General features: G+C 41.9%; 1 protein-coding gene across 39 annotated transcripts in view; it reads right to left on the minus strand.

Moving 5' to 3' along the window:
- Window positions 1–14,316, minus strand: part of Ppp2r2b (protein phosphatase 2, regulatory subunit B, beta) — a 427,050-nt gene that overhangs the window by 178,199 nt on the left and 234,535 nt on the right. For 13 of the 39 annotated variants that reach the window (XM_087593354.1, XM_087593357.1, XM_087593332.1 and 10 more), the window contains one exon: window positions 1,816–1,925. The exons of 20 other annotated variants lie outside the window; for them this stretch is intronic. In XM_087593354.1, the coding sequence (XP_087449480.1) occupies window positions 1,816–1,822 (7 nt within the window). In that variant the 5' untranslated portion in view covers window positions 1,823–1,925. The remainder of the gene's footprint in view (window positions 1–1,815; window positions 1,926–14,316) is intronic. 6 more of the 39 variants (XM_087593356.1, XM_087593337.1, XM_087593338.1 and 3 more) reach the window with 1 other exon arrangement.

Raw genomic sequence — 14,316 nt, forward strand, 5'->3', positions numbered from 1 at the left:
GATATAATATGATTATGGGCTAATTTGACAAGTGTGGAAAAGATTCCTCATAAGGAAATTTTTTTTCAGGAATGCCCCCTCAATAACTATAAAATATATAAGTTAAGTAAGAGCTGTACTTTACTATTATTGAATCAGGGCTGGAGAGACACTCATTGGTTAACTATAAGGATCCGAGTTTGTGTTCTCAGTATGTGTAAAGTTGGGTGAAGCAGCACTGTGTCTTTAGTTCCAGTGCTGATTCAGAGAGACAGGAAGAAGATACAGAATCCCTAGTCATCTATCATTGTGTAAAAAACAGACAACGTGGAAGGGAAGCACCCAAGGTGATCCTTTGAGCTCCATGTGTGCACTGTACCATGAGTGTGCCTATACTCATACACATTGTACAGACACAGACATGAAGAATGTCCACACAACCAAAGTCTAAGAAGAAAGACTGCATGAAATACAGTGCATTTAAATGGCGGGCCACCATAAGCTACCGAGAACTAATGAGAGAGACAACTGTTCAAGAATGTGGCCATGATCTTGTTACTGCAGCACACTTGGTCAGAATCTCATCCCCACGTTTAAGTCACAGCTCAAGACCTACAGTATAAACTGAAACAAAGATGTTTAGATGTGACTTGGGGAACCATTACAGGTTCTGCCTAAGATACAGTGCAGTATAAGCCCTATTTTGACTAAAATTCCATTTGCACAGGCTAAGAAGGCCTATTTCTATAGTAATAGTCATAGAACCTGTTTTCAGTACTTTAAGTACGTCTTATTTTAGACTAACCACACTCTCTTCAGTTGAGTAAACAATGTAAATATTTCACACTTTCTCTGTCACTGTTTTGAATTTTCTCCAATTTTCCAAAGTCTATACAATTTACCTAATTAGTTAAATACCTTGTTTTTTGTAAATAATGAATGCCAGAGGCTATAAATGATGTTTAAAAATAACCAGCCAACACAATAGTCTTCTAACACAGAGTTGAGTGCCTCTTTTTGCAAGTGTTAACAGAAACAGGACTACAGACATATCTATAAAAGTCCCTGTGGAGATGTGACTTCCATAAACAGAAAACAAAGACTTCTGGCACTCATGGCTTGAATGGGTCATGTCTCTTCCCAGAATGCAGGGATTTCCACACACTCTGGTCAGAGTACAGGAAGAACAAGAATATGCTTTTTCAGTGGACAGCAGTAACTGAGCACATGGGATGGTTAGCTTTCAATTTTCAATTGGATAGAACCTAGAATTACCTGGAAAGAAAACGTCAATGAGGGACTACCTACATTGGGTTGGCCCATGGTCTGTCAGTAGGGAATTGTTTTAATTCATGCCAGTAGACCCAGCCCATTGTGGAAAGCACCATTCCTGGTCTGGGGCCTTGACTTACATGGGTAGAGAGAGCAAGTTGAGTAGTAAACACACATGCATCCTTTTTCTCTCTGTTCCTAACTGTGCGTATGATGTGAGCCACCTTTACAGTCTCTGAAGTTGCGACCGATAGGATGGACTGCAACCCAGAATTGTAATCCCTTCTTCCCTAAAGTGTGGTTTGTTGGGATATCATAGTAACAGAAATGAAACTGGAACAGAATATCAGGAGTTTATCTGAGAGAACTAGGGTATAAAGATGCTCATGTAGCTTTCTGTGTGTGCTTATTTGTGCCTTTTTAGTATTTAATGAGTAGGAAATATAGACTGCCCACATTTGTTTACAAAGACAACTATTCAAAGTCTTATGTGCTGAGAACAACACACTTAAATTTGTACACTTTTTAAAATTATCAATAAGAAAATGGGGTGTTTCAGCCTACCTGCCATTACATCAAGCTTCGAGTGTCCTCTGCACAACAGCTTGATGTACAAAGGAGTTCTCAGTAAACAGTTCTAAAAACAAAAAAGAAAGGCTGTCCACCATCAATACCTAGGACGGAAAGTTGAGTAGGGAGTGAGTAGTTTCAGTGATCTAAAAAAAAACCTGGATTATATGCATTTGTAAAATAAATCAAACTGTTACTAAGTCCTAGATGCTTCATATAGCACTAAAAAATTGCCATGAATGAAAAACTCTTCATCACTTAATTTAATTAAGGAGGGACAATCGTTGTACTGGTGTGAAAATGAATTTGTAGCAATTCTCCTTGGGAGCAGTGGGCATTTCCCTTGCCATGGTCAGAAACATCCTTTTCACATTTTGAGTAAAAATCATCACTTCTTGTAGTGGCAAATGAGAATTAACATCAACTAGATCAGGTACTCTAAATACATAGACACAATCTCATCAGACTTTGCTCTTACGTTCACTATTGAAAAGGCTACTTTAAATGAACTTATGCATGATCACAATTTCTTTTCATCCACATCTCAGTATATTAAAGCATTGCTTGAGGCTAGAGGTATGACTCATTGGCAGAGCACTCACCTAGCGCCCAAGAGGCTCCAGACTCAATGCTGAGCATCACCTCCAAGCACCATACAACACTACTCATTCTTTTGTAGTAGGATAAATATCTTCACAAAGCAAGGCTTCTTTACATTAACTTTACAGAATGTCAGTTTCCTGATAAGTTCAGCATAAGGCAAACAACATTCTATAATAATTTTGACTGGATACACATGGTAGAAACAGATTTAGAAACGAAAGGGGGATTGGGCATCAAAGTGTAGGTTCTGCTAGTACAGACACAGAAGCAAACAGAAAGCAAACTGTCTAACTAAACTACGGTAAAGCTTTTGTCTCAAGGGTCATTTCTGAGCCTGAAGACAGCTCTGGAGTCAGGATTCCTTTGCATTTCTGGGACACATATTCACAATGATGCTTCAAATGGAGAGTTATGGTCGCCTAGGTTTGCGAGCTCAGAATCAGCCAGGAGCCCGTTTTGAAGTTGGTACCTTCCTATTTGTCCCATGTTCTGATCAGGATCACTACTATTGGAACACTGGCTCTGGATTCTGCATCTACCTGTGAGACCCGCTGTCCATTGACAGGTGAGAGCGAGGCCAGACTACTCACTGGTGAGGAAAGACACAGTACCCTCTCTGTCCTGTGAGCTCTAGTTCATAATTGTTCATTTTTGTTAACTGCTTCCTCCTCTCACCTAAGGTAATGCTTCTTGGTCATTGGAGAGGAAGTGATTCTCTCAGCCTCTCCCCATGGCCCTCCAAACTGAGAAAAAGAAAGCAGACACATTTGAGTATGACATAATCTAATGTGTGCTGTCTTAGAGACCCATCAGAGAAAGAGACACAGTTGGAAAAGCAAGAGAAGACAGGGCCTCATTTTTTTTCTGCTTTTATTCAGCCACCTCAAGGAAGCTTCGCTCTCCACACTTGTAATTTGCTCAGTGCTTTGTACAAGGCCATCCATCTGCACAACACTTTGCTGGTCTTATCGGGCTCATCTTGGCAATGCTAAGAAGCTGTTCCTACAGTAACTCTCCATTTTGCTGATAGAAAAATGGGAGTATAGGGCGGTCAAGGCTTTGCTCAGGGCAACTTGGGATTTGGGTAACAGAGATGGCATTTTACTTTGAGGTCTGCTGAAAAACCAAACAAATATACATAACCAGTATTTATGGCAACTCCTATTCCTTCCCATCTCAAAGCTGTGTGCAGAATTGCAAGCTCAGGCATTAGGCAGGTAGTTTCCATGGGTGGAATGGGCTGGAATTAAAATAAGGCAGGTTGGAATTCCCCCAGTGATCTATAGGAAGGATCTCCATGGCTCCATTCCAGCCAGTGATAGCCATGAAGAACCTGCCAATGAGGGCACACAGCTGTATCTTCAGAAGACTATGGAGTGATGGACATTTCTTAGCATTTAAATTTTATTTATCTATAGTTTACACCCAAAATGCCAATACTTGGAAGACAGTACAGAAGTACCATGAATTTCAGCCTTGCTTGATTTTAAAATTTTGTCAACTCAATTCTATATTTGCTGAGTAAAAGCTATCAGTTGGTGGAGCTGGACTCCTTGTGTAGGTTCCCAGGCCCTCTTTTTCCTTCCATAAGTCAAATCTTGACAGGGACGATGGCATTAGCATGCTCCACTAACATAGAGTATCTTTGATGGATTTTCAAGCCAATCCATCGGAAGCCCTGAGTTGACTTATCAAAAAAAATCCCTGCTGCCAAGCTGATGACCTGAGTTGCATCCCTAAGACCCACATGATAAGAAGAGAGGATCGACTCCTAGAAGTGTCCTCTGATCTCCACACATCTGCCATGGCACAAGTTCCCTTGCCCTGTCTAAATAAATAAGTACATGCAAAAAGTTTCTTTTCTTTCTTTTTTTTTTTTTTGGTTCTTTTTTTCGGAGCTGGGGACCGAACCCAGGGCCTTGCGCTTCCTAGGTAAGCGCTCTACCACTGAGCTAAATCCCCAGCCCCGCAAAAAGTTTCTTAAAGCAATCAAAATTAAGCAGACACCAAGCCTGTACACCTTACTTTTGTGCAAATGTTGAGGCTTTGAAAATTTTTATTAACATTTCCCTCTCACATAGTTTACATCAACTTATAGTAATCTACATCAGTTTAAACAGAAGAGACAATATATTATTTATGCATATATTTTAAATATCTCCATACCATCTTCTTGGGAGTCTCATCCTACCTCGGTAGCAAAAGCTGGCAGCCCTCAGTGGTTGCCCAAGCAAGCACAGGCACACCTGGACTCCTGGGCCCTGCCTGCTGGTGCCCTGCTGGCAGTGAGGGGGCGTCTGGGCTGCACAGCCTCTGTCTCAAGAAACTCACCGGGGTCTGTGCACCTTAACAAACTTGTATGCAGTGAGAGTGGTCATCTGGAGTGGAAGCTTCGAAGCCTCACTGGCTTTCACGCTCTTCTCACCAAAGACATTTTTGTGCACTTATCATCACCACAGTGAAAAAATATACAGCAGAGGTAAGACTAGAACAACAACTAACTTTATAAGCTCTTTCATGGCTTAGATCCATTACCGGGTAAATTTTGGTTTGTGGTTTTTATTTGCATGTTTTTTTAGTCATAAAGTTTATAAAAAAGCAAGATTTAATCAAGCACACACAGTTACACACTCATTCACACACACACACACACACACACACACACACACACACACACACACACACACACACACAGAGTGAGGTAAGAAGCTGAGTACTGAACTCTGTCCCATAAGGGCTCTAGGAGGCCATCCTGAAAATAAGCAGGCATGGTAGGACCCTGAGTTTCTAGCTAAGTGGAGAATTGGGCTCTTCCCTCCTCTAAGCTGTTGTGCTGGTATTCCACTGCCCACCGACTTCTATTTGGTCCTATAGTTTGTCTTTCAGGGAAGAAAGCAATTCCTCTGAAGTTCTTAAGTACACTCTCTTCAACTAGTTTCTCTAAGTTTTAGAGATGATGGTAAATTCCACGGCTAGCCATCACATTTCTTTCTCCTTGGCACATCCTGCCCCCACCCTCCCGTTTTTTTGTTTTTTGTTTTGTTTTTTTAAAGCAAGGGTCATTGCTCTCTAGATTGGGAAGCTGAAGTTGGGTTGAACAACCTACAGCGCAGTTTTGGGTCATCTGGGAAAGCACTCTCAGATCTCTGGCAGGGCGTGTGTGTTTAAACACAGCCTTTGCACTCAGACCCTTGTAATGCCAGCTGCCAACCCCTGCACTCAACCACTGCTTTTGTTTCTTCTAAAGACTTTACAGGGGGTTGGGGATTTAGCTCAGTGGTAGAGCGCTTGCCTAGCAAGCGCAAGGCCCTGGGTTACATCCCCAGCTCCGGAAAAAAAAAAAAACTTTACAGTGGGAAGGATCAGTCTTGCTCATGGTTGGTCCCAAGCACCTGGCACACATGAATAAATATTTGCTGAATGCATGGAAAGAAGGGCTCAGATCAGTTGGGACCTAGATAACGTCTATGTGGTGATCTATTCATTCAAATCTGTTGGAATAAACTCACATCCCTAAGGACGGTGCTCGAGGAACAAAAGGCAGCTGTTGTTAGACTGGAGGCTTCTGTGAGCCTTGTAGGGTGGAATCTGGGGCCACTTGCTGATTTTGCCAGGCCAGAGGAAGGAGGAAGAGGATATGGGGTAAAGGATGAAATGGAGAGAAAGAGAGGAAAAATAGCTGAGGCTTGAGGAGCGGATGGATGAGAGGGAGAGGGGACTTAATGGGGTGTATGAGGTGAGCTCTCACCAGCCTTCAGAGAATTCTCAGGAGAATACTGAGTATGTTGCTGGCATGGTATGTGGCCAGTATTTTAAATATAACTCTGGGGGCATTTTCAACACAGAAAACCAAGTGTGAATGCACGAAAGTCTTTCTTGGAGTAGACAGTCCAGGGTAAGGTGGCTAGAGAAATACAACCTTGCACTTTAACATAAAACTACTTCAAAAAGTGCATGGAACATCATTGGTTTGTGCAGATTTTTTTTTTGAGCACTTATTCAGTGCCATGGGGCCCTAATGATACTGTGCCAATCAAGATGATCTAGGTTCCTTGTCCTCAAGGAGAGAGAAGCATCACATTTAATAAGTGGGCTATGTCAGTGTGCAGGCTGCAACAGGAATAGAGGGTGAGTGGTGTAACTTAATAGAAAGGAATGGGGTTTGTTATTAACTAGGGTATCAGCACTAGCCTCTCAGAGTGACTGCTGGGCTGGCATCTGAAGGATGAGCAGAAGCCAGCCTTCCTGGGGGAGGCAAGACCTATATGCAAATGATCTTCCTGTGGGCCAGCTGTGGGTATAAGGTAGATGATGGAGAGAAGGGTGGAGCCTCATCAGAGAAGCAGGCATTGGATTAGCAGTGGGAGGAGAGGCATCTGCAAGGATAATGGGTACACTGGCAAGGACCCCGGGAAGTTGGCTGGAACGCAAAGGTAAAATGTAATCACAACACAAGGGCCCTGACACGCACCATCTCTGGGGGAAGGCTCTTAAACACTGGCCCTCCAGGGGGCAGGAAATAATGTAGTCTGGCTAATTGCCCATAGGGATGGCTCTGTACTTTAATGTAAAACTAGGGATTATCTAGCCCCAGATGTGAATGAAAAGGGCACAGTGGGTCACTGGTTTTTTCAAGACTCTTCTCACTTGAGGTGGAAGCAAAAATGCCAATTACCCTCATTTCAGCCGAAAAGAAACGGGAGGAGAGAAACACTGGAGAATTGTGATTCTGACTGGTTTGAAAATCATAACCACCTCCCTAAAATTAAGAGAAGGTGGGGGGAGAACCCTTTGCTCTTGGGACCTCAAGTGATTAGAAAGAGTTGTTATTTGGCTGATTTTCACACTTCATTAGCATATGCATGATTTAATGAGGAAACATGCTGGTGTGGGGGCTGGCACAGCAAGGGCAGTTCTCCCTACCCACATTCTAGAAACTGGAGCAGTAGCATAGGGAGTACTTAATTACGCCAAGGAGGCAACTGAGATCATTGCAGAGAGCGATGAGCACATGATGAAGCCTTTGATGGGCAGAAAGTCACTGATGTCTCCCATCACCCATCACTCCAGTGTCCACAGCTGAAGACATTGGTGCCCGAGGACCCCTCCCAAACACAGAGCACGGTGTGAACCTCAGTCTCCCTGGTTTTCTCACTGCTATTCAACGCTTGAGTGAAGTATTATAAATGTCCACACTCTTCTTTACACTTGGGAGAGGAAGAAGGGAGCAGGGTGACGTTTCAGAGGACAAAATAAAATGGATTCTTAGAGAGTCCAGCCTTCAAATAATTAACTCCAATTTTTTGGATTAGGTTCAAAAGGAAAGCATCGAGGATGAATATCATACCCAATGCTTTGAAGCTGTTAATCTTTAGCTTTTTGTTTACTCTAGTAAAACAAAACAAAAAGACCCCCCCCCCAAACAATCCTGCCAAAGAAGATGAAATAAAAGACAAGGCACAGTGAGACGACTTGTGACAGAAAGATGGACTCGGCACAACAGTGACAGCCTTCCTGGACCTGTAATTGGCTCATATCCACAGCCACAGCCACAGAACCCAAACGATGATGGGCAAGGCAGTAAGGATCTTTTTGAAAAGGAGTGACAAATGAGAACTGAAGATACCTGAAAAAAGTTGCACCTATGTTCAGAAATTCTATAAAGCCGATAGAGTGATTTGAAACCTCATCATTTGAAGAGATGGAATGGTATAAATCTAAACCTGAAGTCATCTGGGACTACTCTTAGCTCGTCAATATCCATTTATTGCATATGATCTAACATTCCTTTGACTACCATGGCAAGAGCCGGGACTGTCATCAGACAGATCCCAGAGTCCCTACTCTGCTGTAACCTGCCTCACTGTTGTCCCTACAGGTGCTTTGATGCATGAGTTTTGTTTCATGGCTATAGAAGTGCACATAAGCACTTCCATGGTAGAATACATCATTCCAGGCAGCCGGAATCTGTCCCTGGATGGTCGCTCATATTTGGCATAGAATAAACTATTTCCTTAGGTGTGATGTGAACCTAAGGAAATGCAGAATCGCCATTCCATATCTCACCAAACCAATTATCATGAAGTTAAAAAGGGTGTCTATCCTGCTCCATCAGGTCAGTCTGAGGTTTACTAATCCGTTTCTACTTCTTGGGTCTCCTTGAAGTTAATTCTTTATTATTTTCTTAAGAAAATCATTTTTTCCTTCTCTCAGTCCCACCTGGTGTGTGTGTGTGTTTGTGTGTTATAGACCTGCGCTAATATGTATGGTTTATGCCCACAGAAAAAGTGTGTTTTGGACATCAAAAACATCATGTGTGTGTGTGTGTGTGTGTGTGTGTTACAGATCTGAGCTAATAATAATCTTTATGGCCTGTGCCCAACGGAAAAGTGATTATTTCAAGCATTAACAAAAATCTCACCTTGGATGGATACTAGTTAGGTTCAGGCTTCTGTTGCCACATGAATACCATCCCTGCAAACTCCCTTTGCTCCCTTCACACCCCCTCCTCGAAGCTCTCCAAACATGTCAAACGTGTTCATACCTCTGTGCTTCTGCAGACGCTATTCCTCTTCTTGGCTGAATGAAGGAATCCATCAGCTCCTCCATCTGTTATTTTGGCTTGAATCCCCAGACCTTATGCTACCACATTTAACTCGATAAACATGCACTCACTGATATTACCCCAGAACACTGCCTGTCTTCCCCTTTTCTGCCAAGAGCCTCCACACCCCCACCTACCTCATTCTCACACTCAGGGGAAGTGTGTGCAGAGTGACTCTTTCTCTGGCAGAGAGAGTACCTTGGTTGGCTTCAACTATTCTATTTCACTGAGAAACAAGGGATGGATTAGGGAAGGAGTGAAATCTAAGCAACATTGATGTTAGGAGATAAGTTCTTGAGTTAAGGCAAAGATGTTAAGTACCACACTGTGCCAGTCAACTTAATGCCATGAGCTAAAAGCCTATGATAGCTGTTGGGGGTCCACAGACAGTAGAACAGAGAAAAGGCTGACCCAGGGACACAGACCTAATGTCTGGGCCAAACCTTACCTGAGCTATTGTCCTTTTGCATTTTAAAGTTGTATACAGTCTGAAGGAATCCTTCCCAAGTGCTGAGATTACAGGTATGAACCACCATAGTGGACCCCCATTTTTTTTTAGTAACAGTCGATACGCAGCAGCGCGCTTGCATGTTTAAAATGTCCACAAACATAACAGTGTACAATATGTAAAACATATGTAACTAAAGACAAATGATAAAACTCAAACATACATGAAGTGACTGCTACTTCAATACAACACTTTAAAATTATATAAATCTGAAAGTTGTGAAGATTCTTAGCTGCAAAATCCATTCTTCCATGTGATTTTAGTTTAAAAGTTTTCAGGAAAAAAATAGTGCTTGTTTTAGGTTTAGTTAGTTGGTTAGCTGACTGGCTTAGGTTATTTGTTTGTTTGTTTGTTTGTTTAATTTTGCTTTAATATAGAGTCTTACTATGCAGCCTCAGTGAGCTTCAAACTGACTATTCTCCTGCCTTAGCTTCTCTGAGGATTGGGATAGCAAGCATATATTACCCTGCCAGCTCAGTGTTTGTTTCAGATAGCTGTAATGCTAAAAATATTCAGAGCCAGAAAAATTCTATAAAGCAGGAGAGTTCTGATGTGTAGCCCCTGCAGCTTGCCTCTGGTACAAGATTGTACAAGATTATAGGCAAAATCGTCTGTCTAAAGGTCAATGGAGGTGCAGGTTCAAGCTTTGGGGTGGGGAAGATGAATATGACATTTATTTTACAGCAAGAACAAAACACACACACACACACACACACACACACACACACACACAGAGAGAGACACACACACACACAAAAGAACATCACAAGCATCACTTGGGGTAGTCTAAAAGACCGGGCAGATAAACATTTAAAACCTTAGAATGAATACATGAGAGAAGTCTATTTCCCTAAGTCTCCTGTCAGATTTGACTGGTAGCTTGTTTGCTGTTCCTACATTATCATATAAATAAAAATAAAGGTAAGTAGGACTTCCATAGAGTTTTTCAGCTTTTTGAATCAAAAGAATCTTGGTCAAAGTAATACATAAATGATCAATATCCACCCCAGAAATCCGTGGACTATTATATGCTATCTCATAATTCAATTTTAGACTCTTCATGTATTCTTACATTCAACACATATTTGAAACTTCCTATGCCAAATACTTTTCTGGGATACTTGGGCACATAAGTGAAGAGGACAAATATGCCTTCAGAGTACAGACCCTAAGGCAGAAAGAGATATAATAAATGCACAGTGTATGAGAAGGTCATGGTTGGGAAGCAATAGACCAGGTGAAGGCAGATCAGATAGACCAAAAGTGGAATGCAATTGCCATTTCAAATAGAGTCAATACAGACTTCATGGAAAAGACAGCACTTGATTGAGGTCTTGAAGTCAGGGAAGAAATTAGCTATGATTATGCCTGGGAGAAGAGCAGACCATGCAAAAGAAAGAGCAAGTGGGGGCAGTGAGATGATTCATTGAGTAAATGTGCTCACTGCTGAGCCCAATGAGCAGGAGTTCAATCTCCAGGACCCAGATGGTGGGAGGGGAGAACCCACTTTCTCTAGTTGTCATTCTACCTCTACTCGCATGCCTTGGAATACGAATACCTCTCCTCTACCCCACTAAACAAATGTAATGAAATTTCTTTTAAAAAAGAAAGGACAAATCCTAAGGCCCAGTTTATCTAAGGCTGACATTAGGTATAAGCAAGAAACCAACAGAAAAGGCCTGTAAGTGAAGCCAGAGAGGCAAGTAAATGATGGGTTGATGATGTCAGGCCTTGGAAAACACCACAAAGACCACTTTACATCGACATGACATAGGAAGTCATTGGAAGGTGTCAAACATAGTTGACGAGCACAAGCAACAACGTAGTAGAGGAAAGGTTTTGTGTCTGGGGTGAGAAGAAGATAGTTCACTAGCATGTGCTCACCAGTGGCTGGCATTAGTATGATAGCAGTGGACATGGTGAAGAGAGCGATTCTTTAGAAGTTTCTGTCACAGAGTGAAAGGGTTTTCTGATGCATTTTGTGGGAGAGATAGCAAAGTTTGGGGCCTGAGGGATGAGAAGGGTGAAGTTTCCATCAGCTGAGAAAGGTATAGTTAAAGGTTGAAGGGTCTGTTTGGGAAATTCTTGGTGAAGTTTAGAAATACTAATTCTCAATATCTTAAGAGATGTGCAAGTAGAGGTTCTGAAGAGGTGTTAAGTCAGGAATGACGATAGAAGTTTCTGGCATATAGGCAGTACCGTAAGCCAATAGACTAGATAACAGAGAGAAGAACCACGGTGGAGTGGACCAAGTGAGAATTCACTGGATGTCCTTATTTAATCTAGACAGTTTCTGCTGTTACCCAACTTCAATGCCAAGGATGAGGATCCTTCAAATTCCATGGAAACTTACCCAAGTGCCTTCACACCCACAAACACACCTGACACCAATCTGGGATGAAAACTCACAATATAATTCCAGAGTTGACATCCCCAATTATCACCAAGTGCTACCACTATTTCCGGGTTGAGTTATTTTGTCCGTTGGTGGGTGTGTTAAGTTAGAGCTGGGGATGGTGATCTAGGAGTGACCAACTGAACAAGAATGCCGCTCTGTGCCCCCAAAGACAGACTGGCCTGTAGACCCTGTGCCAGACAAAGGTAGGGCTGGAATCCCTGCACAACAGGGGGTCCAATGTGCTTCCTTGTCCTCACATTCAGCGCATCCTCTTGAGGACCTTGCTGTAATATTAAGGTTGCTACGTGAGACGCCACTCTTCAGATCTGAATTAGAAGACACTGGGGAGAGCTTTGGAATTTCATTTGATTTGCATCTTGGGAAATTCATAATGCCTTTTTGAGAAAAATTAGCAGACTTTGGTTTGCTTCTGTTGGATAACTCTCTACTTAAATGCACCAATAAGTTTGGAGCATTGACAGATTGGACTGGGACAGAAGGCTAGGTATCTGTACATGGCTAATGACTACAGCATAGCTTGGACAACTAGTTTGATATGCTTTATAAACATCTTTAGTATTTTTAGCCAACCACAATTAATTTAATTAATATCCTACTTTTATGAAAATCGATCTGATTCCTGTATACACTCGCATGAGTAAAAGAAATGGTTTTGAATATTGCACATCAAACACCGAGCATTGATTGACTGAAAATCTGGTGTGTGTAGGGAAGTTACATCCTGCGTGTTTCTGTGTATACCAAGATCAGTCAGATGTCTTTTCTGAAGAGCCGTGTAGAGTATAGCAGCATTTAACACACGGATGCAAGTGGCTCTCCTTTGCCAGAAACAGCCAAAGCAGAGGCGTAAATAAGGTGGGTTGCTGTGAATTCCTACTTTAGATCTGTTCAAATAGACAAGTATAGAAATTCTCAGAAATCTAAAATCACTTCAGTAATTTGACAGTTGGATAAATCAGAAAAAACACGTGGAAAAGAGTTACTATTTGCTCCCAGTTTGGTTAGAATCTTTCTCCTCTGCCAAATGCCACTTCAACATGCTCCTGCATCTACTGCTTTTTGTTTCTGTTTGGGATTTGATAATGGTCCTTCCAAATTGTCTCCATTTAAATAATATGACTAACCACATATTATGGTGTGACTTCATTTTAACTGAAGAATTCTTTTTTTCAAAAACCGGTGCCTCCTTTATTGGTTTCACTGGGATGTGGTCAGAGAAGTAGAACTGCTGCCACCACAGTGGGGATCAGCATGAAGATGCCACAAGACACTAGAAAGGTTTCCACAAGAAAGGAAGACAATTTGGCTTAACTACACCATACCTGGATATATATACCTTGAACGATCTAAGTCAGATTATAATAGAGAAACTTGCCCATCTACATTAATCAAGGTGTATGTTACTTTTTATGTCACCTTGACAAAACCTAGAATCATCTGGGAAGAAGGAATCATAATCAAGAAGAGACCATCATAGGGTTGCCTTGTAAACAAGTCTGTAGGACTTTTTCTTTTTTTCTTTTTTCTTTTCTTTTTTTTTTTTGATGATTGATGTGGTCCACCTCTCTGAGGGCAGAGCCATGGGACTTGTGTCCTGGATTGTAGGAGGAACTGCTGTGGCCACCTCTATGCAAATGCCCGGGGCGTGCAGCCACAAAAGCATTTCCTGCAGGAGGACCTAACTGAGGACTACCTGAGAGACCAAGGATTGCTGGTGCAGACAATGCCAGCCAACTGGGAACTGCTGTTTTGAAAAGATGCTTTCTTGGGACCAATGGGGATGCAGGTGGAGGATATTAAAGGAGCTTGCAGCTGTATTTAGATTAGCTTGCTGCTCTTGGAGTCTCTGTTTACTCTGTGCCGCCTCACCTTCAACCCTGAAGGGCAGGTATGGTCAGGCATTGAGTAATCCAGGGCAACAAGCAATACTGGATGCTATAAAAAAGCAGGTTGAGCAAGCTATGGGGAGCAGGGTAGTAAGCACTGGTCCTCCATGGCCTCTGCATTAGTTCCTGCCTCCAGGTTCCTGCTCTGTTTGAGTTCCTGTTCTGACTTCCTTTAGTGATGAACGTCACTAAGGAAGGGAAAGCCAAGCTTGCTTTTTGGTCATGGAGTTAAATTGTAGCAGTAGAAACCCTGAAACAGGATCTAAAGTAAGAAAATCAAGGCAACAGACATCTCCACTTAGTACACCTTCCTCACATTATCTTTATTACAACATTTACTTATTACCTCTTTCAGAATGTTACAGAAAAATCTGTAATTCCAGGCATCATATTGAAATGTTTGCACCCTAAAATTGTATCATTACATTTTAAATAAGGCAGAATAATATTTTTAGAGGTAACAATAAATATTTAA

The sequence above is a fragment of the Rattus norvegicus genome, chromosome 18 (assembly GCF_021556685.1).
Source record: "Rattus norvegicus strain SHRSP/BbbUtx chromosome 18, alternate assembly SHRSP_T2T, whole genome shotgun sequence".
NCBI lineage: Eukaryota > Metazoa > Chordata > Mammalia > Rodentia > Muridae > Rattus > Rattus norvegicus.